The 17,479-nt window shown below is 38.3% G+C and overlaps 1 protein-coding gene across 2 annotated transcripts in view; it reads right to left on the bottom strand.

The window, feature by feature from the left end:
- Positions 1-225: 225 nt before the first annotated feature.
- Positions 226-17,479, bottom strand: part of YTHDF2 (YTH N6-methyladenosine RNA binding protein F2) — a 35,028-nt gene continuing 17,774 nt past the window's right edge. Inside the window, exons 5-6 of one of the 2 annotated variants that reach the window (XM_060017440.1) lie at positions 8,442-8,575; positions 226-4,307 (exon numbers count right to left, since the gene is read on the bottom strand). In XM_060017440.1, coding sequence (XP_059873423.1) covers positions 4,235-4,307; positions 8,442-8,575 — 207 coding nt within the window. In that variant the 3' untranslated portion in view covers positions 226-4,234. The remainder of the gene's footprint in view (positions 4,308-8,441; positions 8,576-17,479) is intronic. The other variant, XM_060017433.1, reaches the window with a different exon arrangement.

Genomic DNA, 17,479 nt, shown 5'->3' with positions numbered 1-17,479 from the left:
TCAGGAAACCTGTAAGCAGGTTTGTGGGACCTTCTCCAACCCACTTAGTCTCGCTATGGATGTCTTACCCCACAGCCATGTCAGCTTTCTACGTGCAAAAAACCCTACAGCTGAAATTATTAGTTTCAAAGAATGGCTTCTCAGGGGTAAGGAGTTCCACCAGCTGCCCAGAAACCACTAGCAGTGAGTGATACAGTCTTAAGTAGCAATACTACCCAAGGCAAAAAACAAAAATGATTGTAAACTGGCTTTATCATATCTGAATCCTAGGGACACTTTTACTCTCACTTTCATTTTCAGAGGGAAGGGCCCTACATTCATGACACAAGATTACTTCTCCAGAAAAATTGTTTTTCAAATAAAAGCGGCAATATTCAAGTGCTATCTGCTCCCTAATGAAAAACAGAAAACTTCAGTATATGACCATTTATTTTTTCACAGGTAGAAAAAGCTCTGAACCCCTAGAACAGTTTAGATGCGTTGGAAACGAGGCCAACATTTTGGGTCTCTATTTACAAGGCTAAAGATAGAAATTATGGAAGGGTGCAAACCAACCTACATTCATTGGACCTCACTCTAGGTGAAGTATTATGCCAGGTGAAAAGCCCTCTCCACAACTCCAGAAGACTGGTATAAAAGCTCTACAAAAGTGGAGGAAGAGATGAAGTGGTTAGGTGTTTTGATTAGGCTAAATAATTCTTCACCTACAGGAGTAATAAAAACTCCACTTTAATAATCTGTTGCTATTTAAAATGTTGCTTTAAAAAAGAAATCAACGATTGGTTTCTAAATATTCTCCAATAAAAGGAACCTTTGTTCCTTTTGAAAAATGGGGCTGGGGCACTGAAAATACAAGACTAGCCAAGAACATCTTACAGAAGGGCTCCAAAAAACATCAGGGGCATGTCAAAAAGACACAGGAGCCAACTTGAAGGAGGTCCCAATGGCCAAAGGTGGGACAATCTGAGCAAGAAATTAAATGATAGCATTGACCTATGGAATAAAATACAAAGTCCATACTGATATCACTGAATAAATAAAATGGGGAGAAGGGACAGCTCCTCCTTATAGCAGAATTCTAATTAGTATGAATGTAGAAGAAACAATAGACATAATGAATTAACATTAGGCAAACGCCACAGCAGTATTTGTTCCGGGGAATAACAATTCAAAGACGTCAAAATTAGTGAACCAAAGATTGATAGTTTAAAATTATATTCCTCCACAAGTTACTTAATTCATTACAAAGGGAAACAATAACTTTACAGTGGAGAAATACAGCAAATACTACCTTAATGTGATCAAAGTTAACATCACCAGTAATAATACATATGGACATCATGTACCCTGATATAATGCACTAAGAAGGCCATATATGATTTTTGCAGTATTCTTACAAAAAAATAATTTCAATATAATAGTGAGAAAGTATTAGACAAATTCAACTCGAGGGGCACTCCATAAACAACTGGTCAGTACTCTCCAAAAGTGTCAAAATCATAAAAGATGAAGACTGAAGAACTTGCAGTCTACAGACTAGAGACAACTAACCATACTGTGGGATCCTGGACTGGATGCTGAGCTAGAAAAGAGACATTCCTTGAACAACCGGCACAATCCAAATATGGTCTATAGATTAGTTAATAGTACTGTATCAATATTTACTGTTTTTGAAAATCATTCCATGGTATGTAAAATGTTAACATTTGAGGGAAGCTGAGTGAAGGGTGTATGAGAACTCTTCACACCATTTCTGCAAAATAAGTTTTTTTTTAAATGGAACATGTTGGGGGAAGGTAGCCAATCAAGTGTAACTAAGATTAAATCTAGTGAATATAAGACTTATACACTTTTTGATATTAAAGGTTTAAAAAATGCTTTGAATTTAACACTGATGGCACGTTGTGAGATTGTTCAGTTTCCCCTCATATTCAATAAAGGAGAACAGTAAACAAGCATGGCTATCCAAAGTCTTACATTCACAAATGACAGAACAAAGCATTAAGGGCAAATAGTCAAAAGTCAACACTTTCCACTGGCAAAGTTGTTGTTAGCAAATAAGAGAACTAGTTGAGCTGCATTTTGGGATCTTCACCAAACCAACTTCTGGACCAACTCTTTAAGAGTGAATATTATCTAATTTTTTTATACATTACAAGGCCAGTATGGTTTTTAAAAAAATACACAAATTCAACACCCTGCCTCCCTCAACACTCACTCAGGGACAGCTGGGTGAGCAGCCTTTTTAAGGGCTCCAAATTCCTTTCAGCTTGTCCTCAAAGCCACACCAGTAGTTTCTATGTGATGTAAAAATAAAGACTGGGAAGGACTGGCTTAAATACTGAGGCACTAGCATTTCAAACTGTAAAAAAGCATATTGAATAATCTCATATCCAACTTGAATACAAGGTAGGAAAATCTAGGTAAAACTGATTTTGAATTTGCTTTTCTCCGGATATTTTTTTCTCTTTCAAAGGTGAAATACTAAACCTCCATCAAGCCCATGGGAGTCCTGTAGAAGTCACAGAAGTTTCAGCTAAAATTGAAAGCAATAAATGCTACATTTCCAATTCAAAATTGGGCATCTTCAAACCGATGAAAGCACAAAGGACTCCCCAATCTGGGGGGAATATACTTCAAAAGGCTTAGCAAATAGGAATATCTAGGTATATTGTGCGGTGCTTCAGATAGGCAGAGAAAAGTTCTCAACTCAAAGTGTCAACAATAACGCTAATTACAAAATCAACATTTATTAATTTTATCGCACCCTTGATTTAGTAGCCTGGGCTGTGTAGAATAGGATGAATAAGTAATCTGTGGGCAAAACAGGGTCCAACAGTATTATAATCCATTTTCAGAACCCTTTCTTACTACAGAAGTTTTTACACATTTAACTAAATCTCCAAAATTGGGACATCTTAAGGGCTAAAAATCTTTAAGGCAGAGAAGCTCCAAACCTTAGGAAATAAACAAGGATGAATCAATTAACATTACGGTTATATGGTTCACAAAGATTCAAGCCCATTGGAATTTCTTATTCTTGGACCACATGGAATCCTGCCTAAATAAGTCATATTTCAGATTAAACACTTAAAACCTCGACACTGGGCTCTACCTACTCTGCACGTAAGATATGTGGCCAGGTTTCCTCAAGGTTATTAGCACAATGCCTGGCACCTAATAAGCACTCACGATCAAATATTTGTTGAACAATTTAGCATAGCAGTGGCTCTACCTTCTCAGGGAAATATCCAGAAATAAAGCATTATGAATATTGGCCCATCTTGCTTTGCAGAGGTCATGGTTATCCAACCCTGGGTACCAAAGCAAGCCTGAACTATTCCATCTCAGTGAACTTTCTAAAAATGGTTGCTGTCTCACCTCTTAAAACTCCTTATACTCCAAAGCTTTCATAAAATATAGCAGATTCAAATAATACTAATAAATGGTACTAGAAGTGATGCTCAACAGGATCTCACGTTTATTGAGAAGTGATTAATGGTAAAAAGAAAGGCAATGCCCTTTCCTCATTGGCTGAACAAGAAACTGAAGAAACATTCACTACACGTTTTACAATATTTTTCTCTTCCAAAATGCATTTCTGTAAACAAGTTTTTACCACTGTTCTTAGCTTTGAAATCAAATTAATCCTGACTTAATCAGTATAATGTACAAGAACAGAACATTTCTTAGGACTCCTAGTATTTTACTTTGAATAACAAAGGGTCAGAGAAAATGAACCACCCTTAAAGACACAACCTTGGGTAACACTGTTAAATTCTCCAAGACAAAAATTCTTCATAAAAATGTTCTTCCAGTTCAGAAGGGAAAAAACAAATTCCCACTTTCTGGGGTGGATGCCCAAAACCTTCAAAACTCAAGTGTTCTCCAAGTGCAAATGTCAAAATGGGGGGAGGAAAGGGTTTAAAAATTAGAGAAAACTGTATGCACTTACGGACTTTAAAATCCGAAAAACATAGTAAAAAGACAAAAAAACAAAGCATTATGCTCTGAAATCACAACCAAAGCCAAAATAAAAGGGACATTTTTCACCTAAACTACCTAGAGGGATTTTTTGTTTAGTTTTTTCTTTTTCTTTTTTTTTTCATTTTCCAGTTAAGTCCTATGTCTTTTGTGAAATTCCAATACTTAAACTGCAAGTCTGCAATCGTCTCTGAAGTCAATGAAATTAAGAAAAAAGTCCTAATTCTCTTGAAGGTCAATTTTTTTCCTCTTAGGATATGCAGACGCAACCGTTGCTGCAGTCTGTGCAGAACTGCCTCTTATTTCCCACGACCTTGACGTTCCTATAAGTTAAAAAAAAAATTGAAATGGTTAGTTAAAACTTATCTGAACATGTTTAAGAATTACAACTTCATAGAATAACTCAACAGAAATTTAATTATTTGTGCTAAATAGAATATTCCCCACAAATAAAAACTTTTACTTCTTATATTTTAAACCAAAGTACTTGCACTCAAGCACCCCAATTAATACAAAATTATTTTTCTTTGACTTTAAAATTCTTAACTGACTAAACACATTTGTTTTCCTATTATAGTTGGTTTACGCTAATATGTGTCAGTCTCCCCAAAATATGGGCCTAAGTAACTCAAACATATATCTATCAATGGCCTGCAGCAGCGAAGCAGCATAAGCCCTAACAGTTCTAGAGTCATCCCATATTAGTCCCAAGGCCTTAACCATATTCATAGGCCTTAATTTCCTTTTTTTAAAATAAAGTGAGGATATGTATCTGGGTGGTGGGAGAATTAATGAGTCGACATATAGAAAGCTCTTAGTCCATAGCAGGCAAGAAAATCATCCTTTTCCCCTAGGGAGAGTTTAAAATCCACTCAGAAGTGGATTTTGAAAACTGAATGCAATTCTTACATTTTCCCTGAAATAGATCTAAATGCTCCTTCCTTATTAAGAATCATTCTTTACGAGCCTTTCCTAAATGTACCCCAAACAGCATTCCATTTCACACACTACCTCACTTATTGGGATTTTTAAAAATATGACTCAATCCACATGCCTTTTAAAAGCAAAACCAAAAGCAAAAAAAGCAAAAGCATTAAGTGGTTAGGAGCAAGCACACAGACCTGAACTTAGACTCGATTCATCAAGCCACATGAATAGAGTCATTTGCTCCCATTCACCTTATGGTAACTATGGTTCTGAAGTTAAACATGATTCCTATTAAGAAAGAACAGCAAGTACTACTTATGGGCTTCCATGTTCCAGGCACTGTACATAATGATCTTAATAACCACCTTACAAGGACTATACTATTCCTGCTTCAGAGATAAGAAAACTAAAGCTCAAAAAAGTTAACTGACCAAGGTTACCTAAGAACCAAGATTCAAATCCATGGCTATATGGCTCTTTACCTACACCATGTCATTACAAATATTTACGTAAAAGTCAACAAAGTTAAGTGAGGCTCTGTGATGAACTGACTACCACCACTGAACTACTCCAAGGACATAAAAACAGTAAATTTCAGAAGGAACAGTTATCTTTTTGTGATGTCCCACTTCACATATCAGGAATTCAGAGATAAACTCACCAACATACAAGGATCTGGGATATTTTCAAAATAAGTCATTTTGAAACTTCAACCTTTATAAAATTAATTTAATAAAACAATTCACCCACACACTGTTTCTGGAAATCAAACTCAATTCAAGAATAAGAAAAAGAAATTCAATCCAACATAAAAGGGACCTCAAAAGTTTTGATGTTCCTGGGCTGCAGTACTGACCCTCCCCTTTCTATAACTCTCCCAAAGTTTTGATAATTAATATATTGTTTATAATAGGAAAATCACAACTAAAAAAAAACCCAAAACCCTCTGGCATTGACCAAAATGAAACTTACAAAAGCACCTAGATTCTCATATCAATCTTTTTTTAAAAAATTGTAGTTGATTTACAATGTTGTGTTAGTTTCAGGTATACAGCAAAGTGATTCAGTTATACATACATATACATATTCTTTTTCAGATTCCTTTCTGTTACAGGTTATTACAAGATACTGAATATACAGTTCCCCCTGTGCTGTGATAGGAGTAGGTTCTCCTATCAATCATAAACTCATCTACCTCGTTCAGTCTTTCTTAATTTGGATGGATACTATTTATCTAACCTCTCTTCTACTGCTAATCAAAATCTACCTTTAGTTTCAGGAAATATGGACTCTTTTCTTTGTGTTTCTTGATTAAATCTCATTCCCATGCTTTTAAAAGCCAAGAATGCCTGGCCTTCTGGCCCTGGGGTACACTTCAAAACCCCTTCCTTCTCTGAGACTTCCTCAACCACTGCAGTTTTCAAGGTGCTTCTAAATCTGCATCCACAATTGAAAATCAAATTGTATTGACTTATTTCATATAAAATTAGTCCCAACTCAACCAAAAGCTCCTAGAAAGCAAAGAACAGTTCTTTAGCTAAGCTCACTCACAAACTTATTTATGAGTTTAGCAGTGGATAACAGGCTACAGTTGACTTTTATGTAAAATTCTGGTTCTCATCACAAGAAAAAAAATGGTGATGGATGTTAACTAAACTTATTGTGGTAAGCATTTCACAATAAACACATGTATCAAATCATTATGTTGTAGTACACCTTTAACAATGTTGTATGTCAATTATATCTCAATAAAAATGGGAGAAATCCCTAGAGGCAACTTCTGTTACCAGTTTCTTGTGTCCTTCCTGAGTTATTTTAAGCATATAAAAACTTATTACATCTTTTGTTTTTTCTTTTCACAAGCAGCATACAAAACACACTTCATTTTGCTTTTTTTCCCGTCACTTAATATGTCTTACAGATTATTAAATTTTAGCACATATAGATCTGTTTTTTTTATGGGTCTGGGAGCACCCTCCTTGCTCTGAATTCAAGAATTGAAGATCTAGGGCTTCCCTGGTGGCGCAGTGGTTAATAATCCGCCTGTCAATGCAGGGGACACAGGTTCAAGCCCTGGTCTGGGAAGATCCCACATGCCGCGGAGCAACTAAGCCCGTGCACCACAACTACTGAAGCTCACGAGTCTAGATAGAGCCCGTGCTCCGCAACAAGAGAAGCCACCAAAATGAGAAGCTCACGCACCGCAATGAAGAGTAGCCCCCGCTTGCCAGACTAGAGAAAGCCCATGTGCAGCAACAAAGACGGACGGACGGACAGACGGACGGACGGAAGGAAGGAATTGCAGATCTAAAAGAGAAGCAGTTCTCAAAGACATTATGATGAATGAAAGAAGCCTCAGACAAAAGAATACACACTGTATGATTCCAATTATGTGAAGTTTTATAACGGAAAATGAATCTACGGTGGGGACAAAATTAGAACAGTAGTTGTCTGGGGTGGGGTGGGGGTGGAAATTTCTAGAATGGTAATGTTCTATATCTTCATTGGGGTTTGGGTTACACAGATGGGTACATTTGTCAGCACTCAGCAAATATACACTTAAAATTTGTGCATTTTATTTAACTCAAAAAATACGTAAAACAAATACTGAGCTCTAGTTAATGATACGCATGCTGAAACGTTTAGGGGTGAAGTATACTGATAATGACAATTTCTTTGAAATGCATCAAAAAACAAAACGGACTAGCAGAAAAACAAAAAAAACTGGAGAAAAAATTCTGCCTATTATTTTAATGTAATGTAACCCCAGGAATACAAATAAACTTACATGCTCCAAATTGTACCATTAAATTAGAAAACCTAGACTTTGCCAAATCCATTTTTCCCTAAGAAACACACTTATGGGAATTCCCTGGTGGTCCGGTGGTTAGGACTCCACGCTTCCACTGCAGGGGGGGGCACTGGTTCTATTCCTGATCAGGGGACCTTAGTTCCCCACACGCCAGGCAGCTCGTCAAAACAAACAAATAGTAATACACACTTGTAAGTTCATCACAATGCTTAGTAACAGCATTTAAAATATTTAGTCAAAAGAAATGCAAAATAGCACTGTGAAATCGCACTTATTAAGTCATCTCATTTTTAAACACAAAGTTTGTTCCTCTATAATGTGATACTAAATCCACCTGTGTTCAATTTTGCCTCAAACGTAACATAAAACTACTCCTGGGGCTTCCCTGGTGGTGCAGTGGTTAAGAATCCGCCTGCCAATGCAGGGGACACAGGTTCGAGCCCTGGTCTGGGAAGATCCCACGTGCCGCGGAGCAATTAAGCTGGTGCACCACGGCTACTGAGCCTGCACTCTAGAGCCCCCGAACCACAACTACCGAAGCCCATGCGCCTAGAGCCCGTGCTCCACAACGAGAAGCCACCGCAATGAGAAGCCCGCGCACCACAACGAAGAGCAGCCCCCGCTAGCCGCAACTAGAGAAAGCCCGCGCGCAGCAGCAAAGACCCAATGCAGCCAAAAATTAAATAAATTCATAAAAAAAGAAAAAACTAGGGCTTGCCTGGTGGCGCAGTGATTGAGAGTCTGCCTGCCGATGCAGGGGACATGGGTTCGTGCCCCGGTCCGGGAAGATCCCACATGCCGCAGAGCAGCTGGGCCCATGAGCCATGGCCACTGAGCCTGCGCGTCCGGAGCCTGTGCTCCGCAACGGGAGAAGTCACAACAGTGAGAGGCCCGTGTACCGCAAAAAAAAAAAAAAAAAAAAAAACTATTCCTGAATCTTAGCTACACAATTATACCAAGAGGGCAAGTACCACCTGTGCCCTAATGTAAACATGTGTGACAGAAGCTTAAATTATGGAAATTACATGCAAACAACAAATGGCATTAGCTGCCTTAATCTCCTGATCAACATCAAGAAAATATTACATTGATACAATTCAGCAAGCTGATTAAACTGCTCTTCTATTTCCAGATACAATTTTGATGTGTACACAAAAAAATAAGCTTATATATTTACAAATGATAAAGATAATATCCATCTTCTCAGAGATTATAAAGATACTTAAGCATTCACATCATACCATCTTGAAAAGTAAAATGAATTTGGCACCAATAATAAAACTGTAAACAATTCACAAGATTTTAAATACTAGCTATTTTAAACATTTTTATTAAAAAAGAAAAAAAAAAAGGGACTTCCCTGGTGATGCAGTGGATAGAAGACTCCACGCTCCCAAAGCAGGGGGCCCAGGTTCGATCCCTGGTCAAGAACTAAATCCCACATGCATGCCACAACTAAGGAACCCACAAGCCTCAACTAAGGAGCCAGCAAGCTGCAACTAAGGAACCCACGTGCCAAAACAAAGACCCGGCAAAACCAAATAAACAAATATTAAAAAAAATAAAAACCAAACAAAAAGAACACTTGGGAGAATTCCCCAGAGGTCCAGTGGTTAGGACTCTGAGCTTCCACTGCAGGGGGCACAAGTTCAACCCCTGGTCAGGGAACTAAGATCCCAAAAGCCACGCAGCACAGCCAAAAAAAAAAAAAAAAAAATTGGTTGAAAACGGGAATGAATCAGAGGATCCTGCTTGAAGGGCCTGCCATCACCCAATTTGAGCATTACACAACCTTAATGATAAGTAAACAACTATCACAGTAATATCTTTATTGGGCAAGAACTGGCAATGGATGCTAAATCTAAAGGGTGAAAATTTGATGAGAATAACTGATTCACTTTATTATAAAGCAGAAACTAACACACCACTGTAAAGCAATTATACTGCAATAAAGATGTTTAAAAAATGTGATGATGAAAAAGATATTTATATAGAGTCTCAAACTATTTTCCCACTTATTAAAAGGAAAATAGTACCTTTAAGTGGAGAACCAGGATACCTTAAATAAGTGATCAAAGTAAACATTACTAATAACGGCATAAACAGACCATCTTATACTTCCTACTGTGATGCACTGAGGACACAAAGTCACTTATGTAGTATTCCTGCCAGAAAAGCATAATCTGAATATACACAATGAGGAAAGGAAACCTCAGACAAGCAGCGACATCTACAAAAATAAATAGCATATACTCTTCAGAAATGTCATATCATAAACAAACAAAAGGGATGAATGGGTGGGATGTTGGTGTGTGAGTATGTGTGTATAACTGCAGATTAAGAGACTAAAAAGACATAAAACTGAAAGATCCTGGACTGGACCCTGGACACCCCCCGCCGCCACCAAAAAATTGCTACCAAGGACATTAAGACAACTGGTAAAAATATGAATAAGATCTGTAGATCAGATAATCGTATTGTGAAGGTTAAATTTCCCGATTTTGAAAACTGCATCGTGCTCATAAATGCATGTTCTTGTTCTTAGGAACTACAAACTACACAGCAAAATATTTAGGAGAAAAGGTCATGATGTCTTGGAACTTACTCTCAAATGGTTCAGAAAAAAATTTCACACGTATCTCCAAAGAGAAGATGCAGCAAATGTAGCAAAATATTACATTGGTAAATCTGGGTGAAGAGTATGTGGGAGTCCTTTGCACTATTCTTTAAATTTCTCCAAGTCTGAAATTATTTCAAAGTAAAATGTTAATAAATTGGGGGATAATTCATTTAATTCTTCTGCAAAAATTGGCTGCATTAAAAAGTTATATTTGGGACTTCCCTGGTGGTGCAATGGTTAAGAATCCACCTGCCAATGCAGGAGAGACACAGGTTCGATCCCTGGTTCAGGAAGATCCCACATGCCATGGAGCAACTAAGCCCATATGCCACAACTACTGAGCCTGCGCTCTAGAACTCACAAGCCAGAACTACTGAGCCCGCACACCACAACTACTGAAGCCCGAGCGCTCTAGGGCCCGTGTGCTGCAACTACTAAGCCCGCATGCTGCAACCACCGAAGCCCGCATGCCTAGAGCCCATGCTCCGCTAGAAGAGAAGCCACCGCAATGAGAAGCCCACACACCGCAACAAAGAGTAGCCCCTGCTTGCCGCAACTAGAGAAAGCCCGCTTGCAGCAACGAAGACCCTACACATCCAAAAATAAAAATAAAAAGTTGTGTTTAACAACTCATGAAACTTTGAAATGTGTTTATTTCCTCATACCTACACTAAAATCACCAAACATGAGGGTATTTTAGCAAAAGAAAAAAATCTGCCTATCAGCTTTTTACAAGTCTTCTAAAATGAGAAAAAAAATGACACAGAGAAGATTCTAACACAAGCACCGTTATTTTAACCACTTTGGGACATTAAAACCTTTTAGGTTTCCATAAAAGACTTCTCTTACAGCAGGTCTTTTCTTTCACTTTTGTGACTATTTCCTATTACCACTGGGAATTCCACTAAATTGCTTTGACAATTTATGGTCCAAAGACTTCACTTGTCAGATGTATTTATTAACATTTCTAATTAACCAGTCCTACCTTGGTAATATTTAATAAAGAAAAAGCTGGGGTTGGGAGGGTGGGGGACAGAAGAATGATGACAAGATACACAATAAAAGGAAAGAGCAGAACACATAAAAAAAAGCTGGGACCTCCAATGGGTCCAAGTCCCAGCTGGAACTGCCATAAACACAACATGCATTTGTGTCTTGTTGGACACTCCGGCTTTTATACATGAAGATGCTACTAACCCACCGTAGCAGGGGAAGTGGTGCAGCAAACTGGCTTTCCCCGTGGTGGTGGTGTCATGTTGCAGCCTACCTACTACCTTTTTTAACCTAGTGCCATGTTCAAGGAAGCTACAGTGAGATTTGTGGTAGGAACAGGCTGGACTGGCTAGTCTAGGTTAAGCTCCTGCATAAGATCCTCAAGCACAAACACACAATTAATCATAAAGTCCCAGTTAACCAAAAAACAGACCAAATGCTAAAAGGAAGGGAAGAAGCATTCCTAAAGCTTGAGGATACTGTGATGGTAATAAAGAAAAAAGGAAAACAGCAGAGCAAGATTTTACTGAATTCACACCTCATCACAAAATTCTCACTAGGACATTCATCCTAATCTTTAAATCAGTCCACAATCTCATTGTTCATTGTAGAGACTAAAAAAATTTTTTACAAAATAAAAATAAATTTAAAGATATTAACTAAGAATGTATAAACCAGGGCAAGAAGTTTCTAGGCCTCAATATCTGGTCTGTCACTTAAACAACTAGAGGTTAATACTCACACCATTCACCCATCACATCTTAGTCCCTCCTCACCTTATATCTATAACTATAAAATGCAAAAGTTCATCTCTAGAGGAAATATCCTAAAAGCCACAAGGTGGCAATGTTACTTAAAGTCTGCACATTTGAAATCTCTTCCTATGATATAAATCTGCTTAATTTTTCCTCTATTTAGCTTAATATCCTTTCTCATTTCTACTACCATCCCTCTCCCCACTTTGAAGTGGGCCATAAAACACAAGAGGCACACATATATTTATTTGTCGGATAGAATTTTATTAACTTTAAAATCTGATGTCTACCCCTCAGATAAAATTCACTTAATAGCCCTCAAGTAAGTTTTCTTATATCCGCATGGTCCCTGATAGAAAAGAACACAAATTTCAGGGTCCCTGGCTGAAAATAAGACAATGCTTACATAGTTTAACATGAAAAAATAGGATTATACTAATATGACTTTCAATGCTTTATATGGCTTATGAAATCAATCTTTTTTTGGGGGGCACTGTGCTGTGAGGCCTGTGACATCTTAGTTCCCTGACCAGGGATTGAACCCGGAGCCACGTCAGTCAAAGCGCGGAGTCCTAACCACTGAACTGCCAGTGAACTCCTTGATCAATCATAACAGTCTCTGATGCTATGAATATGAGTTATACACACACACACAAACACACATATATTCCCTCCCTTTTAAGATTTTCTAGGTGCAGAAATGGACACTTACTTGAAATAAATTTCTGGGAACTGGCATAGGAGCACTAGGATGAAGTAAATGCATTTAACTAATAACCTTTCCTACCATCAAATTCTTTTCCAAGATTGTTAGTTAGTAGCTGAACTCCTATATACATTTCACTAACAAGGTCAGAAGTAAAAGCCTGGATAATCTACTGTTTTCAGGCCCTGAATCATAAGTCTTAACTAGTAACAGAACAAACGGTAAGACAGATACATTAAAATTTTTTCAGTTATTCTTTGAATCACTCCTTGGCTCTCCAGTAAGAACTACATTTGAACAAAAACTAATTTCACAATAAAATCAATTTCTGAAAACACTTCCGAATACAATTAAACAAATAAGGTTTTTTAATAGCTTGTCAGTCAAATCCCCCCCCCACTCCCAGCATTTGACAGTAGGTTCAGAAAGAATGAAGCAATCACTGAATATGCTTTCCAGATATCTGATAAATGATATAACCTCCAGTTCCACCTTCAAAAATTTCCAGTCGAACCATCCTCAACACCTCCATTAATACCTCTCTAGTCCAAGCTACTGTACCCTCTCAATACGACTTTGCCACAGACTGCTTTTAACTGATCGCCCTTTCGTCTTGTGCCCTCCTCAGTCTATTCCAAGGGTGGGACCCCAAAATGGAAACTCAGTAGCATTAGGTATCATGCCAAAAGTTGCTGAAGAATGTGATGACTGATGTAAAATAAATGAAGGTGTATTTATGTGTATATATACATTTATATGCCTGAGATTATGGATCACAACAATCACTCATAAAAGACCTGTATGCAAGTACTTCACTTGTATATATACATTTAATCCTAATAACCCAGTAAGTTTTTTCCCCCGTTTTCATAAAATACTGAGGCTCAAAAGTTTACTTACTCAAATCACTGATAGTGGCAGATATGACACCATCTTCTGAGCTCCTAGCCTTTTCAATACTATGCTAACAAGGAAACAGAATCTAGGATTCATGCTTATTAATAATATCTACCTAATGTATATATACACCTAAACTTTTTAAAAGGCCCATCATACGTAATATACTTAATAGAATAACAGAATCCCTTCCCACATCCCAAAAAACTAATTACCTTTAAAAATCAGTTAACGGGCTTCCCTGGTGGCACAGTGGTTAAAAATCTGCCTGCCATGGGCTTCCCTGGTGGCACAGTGGTTGAGATTCCACCTACCGATGCAGGGAACACAGGTTCGAGCCCTGGTCCGGGAAGATCCCACATGCTGTGGAGCAACTAAGCCCACGTGCCACAACTACTGAGCCTGCACTCTAGAGCCCGCGAGCCACAACTACTGAGCCCACATGTCACAACTACTGAAGCCCACACGCCTAGAGCCCGTGCTCCGCAACAAAGGAAGCCACTGCAATGAGAGGCCCGTGCACCGCAATGAAGAGTAGCCCCCACTCGCCACAACTAGAGAAAACCCGCACACAGCAACAGAGACCCAACGCAGCCAAAAATAAATAAAATAAAATATATAAATTTAAAAAAAACAACTCGGTTAACATCTTCAGGCAACTTCAGGATGGTTAGTAGCCACTAAATCTTATTGCTTAAAATTATCTAACAACTCTAAACAATTAATGTGCTCACAAAAGGATACAATAAAATAATGTAAAACTTAAAACATTAAAGCCTCTTAGAAGTAGCCATAATGCCTCTGAGGAGTAGCTTATAACAAGTAACACGGAGGATATTCAGCCAAAGACATCTGCACCTTTTAATGAACAAACAATACAAGCAATTCACTAGAGGCTCATAATATTGATAGCTGATGAAAAACACTACTCAAAAGACCCTTTCAGCCTTAAGGCAGGCCACAGTATAAAAAGGTACAGCCAGACTTATCAGACACATTGTGAATTCTAACATTGCTTCTAAAGATGAAGTCTTTTCTGACCCAGAAATATGGCAGTTTCATATGGTTCTGATTAATATTTAATAAAAATGAACTCAACATCTCAAAAAAAAAGATGAAGTCTTGAGACTAGCAGGCAGAGACTGGAAGGAAGACTACAGAGCAAAGGAAGAAACTTACAGGAAAAATAAGCATGAGGAATTTGAGGTGGGGGACATACAAAACACTACCTAATGACATTTATAATTTAAATACAAGAGAATCACCTACAGGGCTGATAAAATGCAGATTCCAAAGCCTCAACTCCAAAGGTGCCCACTCAGTAGGTGAGGAAACACAAGAATCTGCATGTAAGTAACTCTCAGATGGTAACCTGTACAAACTGGGAAACTTCTCTTCAACTGCTTCTAATCCTTTTAAGAACTACCTAGGGAGCTTACTAAATAAAATTTCAGTTTAGTAAATCTAGGGGTAAACCTAGTTATCAGTATTTTTGTAAATACTTTCCAGGTGACTCAAAGTTTGCTTTAACTTGTTGTTACCATTTTTTTTGGAATTTATACTCTGAAGCTCTCACACCATGTCCACCCTGCTCCCCTCCCCGGGGACCCCTTTGCAGGTTTACAGACTGCAAGTACGGTAACATTTGTCATAAATGATTTTGAATTACCCAAGAACTTGTCTAGGGCTCTAGTTCTGCCACTAAAATGAGGTCTTGCAGTCTGTGTACAAAAAGAGTTAGGTAGCCTAAAACCTTCCCATTCGATTTTATAACCTTAACCTTCCAGAGTAATTATTCAGAACCATTTGTGTTCTCCCTTACTCTTGCTGCCTGTCATTAGCAGCAACTCTCTCACAAGGTTAGGTAGAGTAGATCCAATCTGCTCCCTTTTGATGCTTGTGATGAGGGAGTTTTAAACCTAAGTGCTTAAATGAAGGTTTAAGTTTCAACCAATTATGCTCTCCTCATATAGCCAACGAAGAGTTGACTGACTACAAGCATTAGTAGATAATAGAACACTGCAGTTAGTTATTTTAAATGATAAATGTGAAGATGCAGCAAGGCCTAAGAACAGAAAAGCTTTGGGGCAAAACGAATTCCAGCTCTTCTACAACCTAGCTAGTGATCTTAACAAAATTACTCCTTTCTGAATCTCAGTTCCCTAACTGTAAAATGAAGATAATCTTGGGGACTCCCTGGCGGTCCCGTCGTTAGGACTTGGAAGCTTCCACTGCAGGGGGCCCCGAGTTTGTCAGGGAACTAAGATCCCGCAAGCCAAGCAGCGGGGCCAAAAAAAAGAAGAAAAAAGAAAATAATCTTATTCTACAGGATTGTTACAAGGGATCAGAGATAAGATATGGAAAGTGCCTTATGTATAAATGCAAAAAATGGCTAAATATGGGTAAATACCTGAAGTATTAAGGGGGAAAAGCAGGATAAAATACTACACAGAATATGATTATAATTGTATAAACCACTAACTTGTGTCGGAAAATAAGCCAAAATGATGACTGGTTTTGTCAGGGTAGAGGAACTATGAGTTTTCTTTTACTGTCTACACATTTTATGATTTGGTTATTACAATGAAAACCAAATGCACACGGAAAATTTGCAAAATGCTAATATAAAATTTGCACATTGCAAATTTTTTTAACATGCAAACAGTTTAAAAGCTCTATATGCTATCTATACCCTGATTGCGCAAAAGGTCCACATGAAGTCAAAAGCTTACATGTAAGTCTACCTTTTCTAAATGGCTTCACATATTACACAAGTGATCTGTCCAAATTTTTAGCTTTGACACATGTAGCAGAGTATTAAATACCTCATAAGAACCACCAGGTATTACAACAGCAGTAAATGCAAATGAGTTGGAAAGAGCAACTGCCTGCCTCTTCCCGCTCCCCACATACCCAACAGCTTAAACTTGAAGCCATTTTCTTCCTTCATCTTTCTTTCCACAATCTTTTCCTATATACATCCTTCTAGACCCAACTCAAAGCCAGTCTTCCATAAAAATGACTCAACTCTGGTCTTACTATTCTTTTCTTCTGTACTTGGTCTCATCCTGTAAAATGAGCACTTTTTTTTTTTGTGGTACGCTGGCCTCTCACTGTTGCGGCCTCTCCCGTTGCAGAGCACAGGCTCTGGACGTGCAGGCTCAGCGGCCATGGCTCACGGGCCCAGCCGCTCCGCGGCATGTGGGATCTTCCCAGACCGGGGCACGAACCCGTGTCCCCTGCATCGGCAGGTGGACTCTCAACCACTGCGCCACCAGGGAAGCCCAAAATGAGCATTTTAATATCCACTATACTATACTGTTTCACTTATATTTCCTCCCTATGGCTAACTGGAGTTAAATCAGTTCAATTAGGAATTGCTTATTCAGCAAGGGATGAAAAGCATTAGGGCACACTATTGAGCTAGTTGTTAGTCTATACTGTCTAGTTGTTATAACTAGAAAAATTTGCTTTGGAGGTGGTGGCAGCAGGATGCAAATTTAAATTGAATTACCTGTTTCTGTGGAGAAAGGCAGAAAGGATGATCTGAGCCTACCACACTCTTCTTCCTCAATTGCAGACTTGCAGATTTCAATGGTGAAGAAAGAGATCTTTTGTTTTCCCTAATTCAGGGAACAGAGCTTTTCCTCCTCTACATGAAACTCCTATATAGTGCAGGTGTCAGTCCTTTATCATACAGTTCCTTAAACTAAGGCAGTCAAAGCCAATGCTGTAGCATCGCCAGCTGCTGTGAGATGTTTTTCTAATCCTTCCCTTCCTCCAAG

The sequence above is a fragment of the Delphinus delphis genome, chromosome 1 (assembly GCF_949987515.2).
Source record: "Delphinus delphis chromosome 1, mDelDel1.2, whole genome shotgun sequence".
In the NCBI taxonomy this organism is placed as follows: domain Eukaryota; kingdom Metazoa; phylum Chordata; class Mammalia; order Artiodactyla; family Delphinidae; genus Delphinus; species Delphinus delphis.
This window is presented reverse-complemented; position numbering and strand designations above follow the sequence as displayed.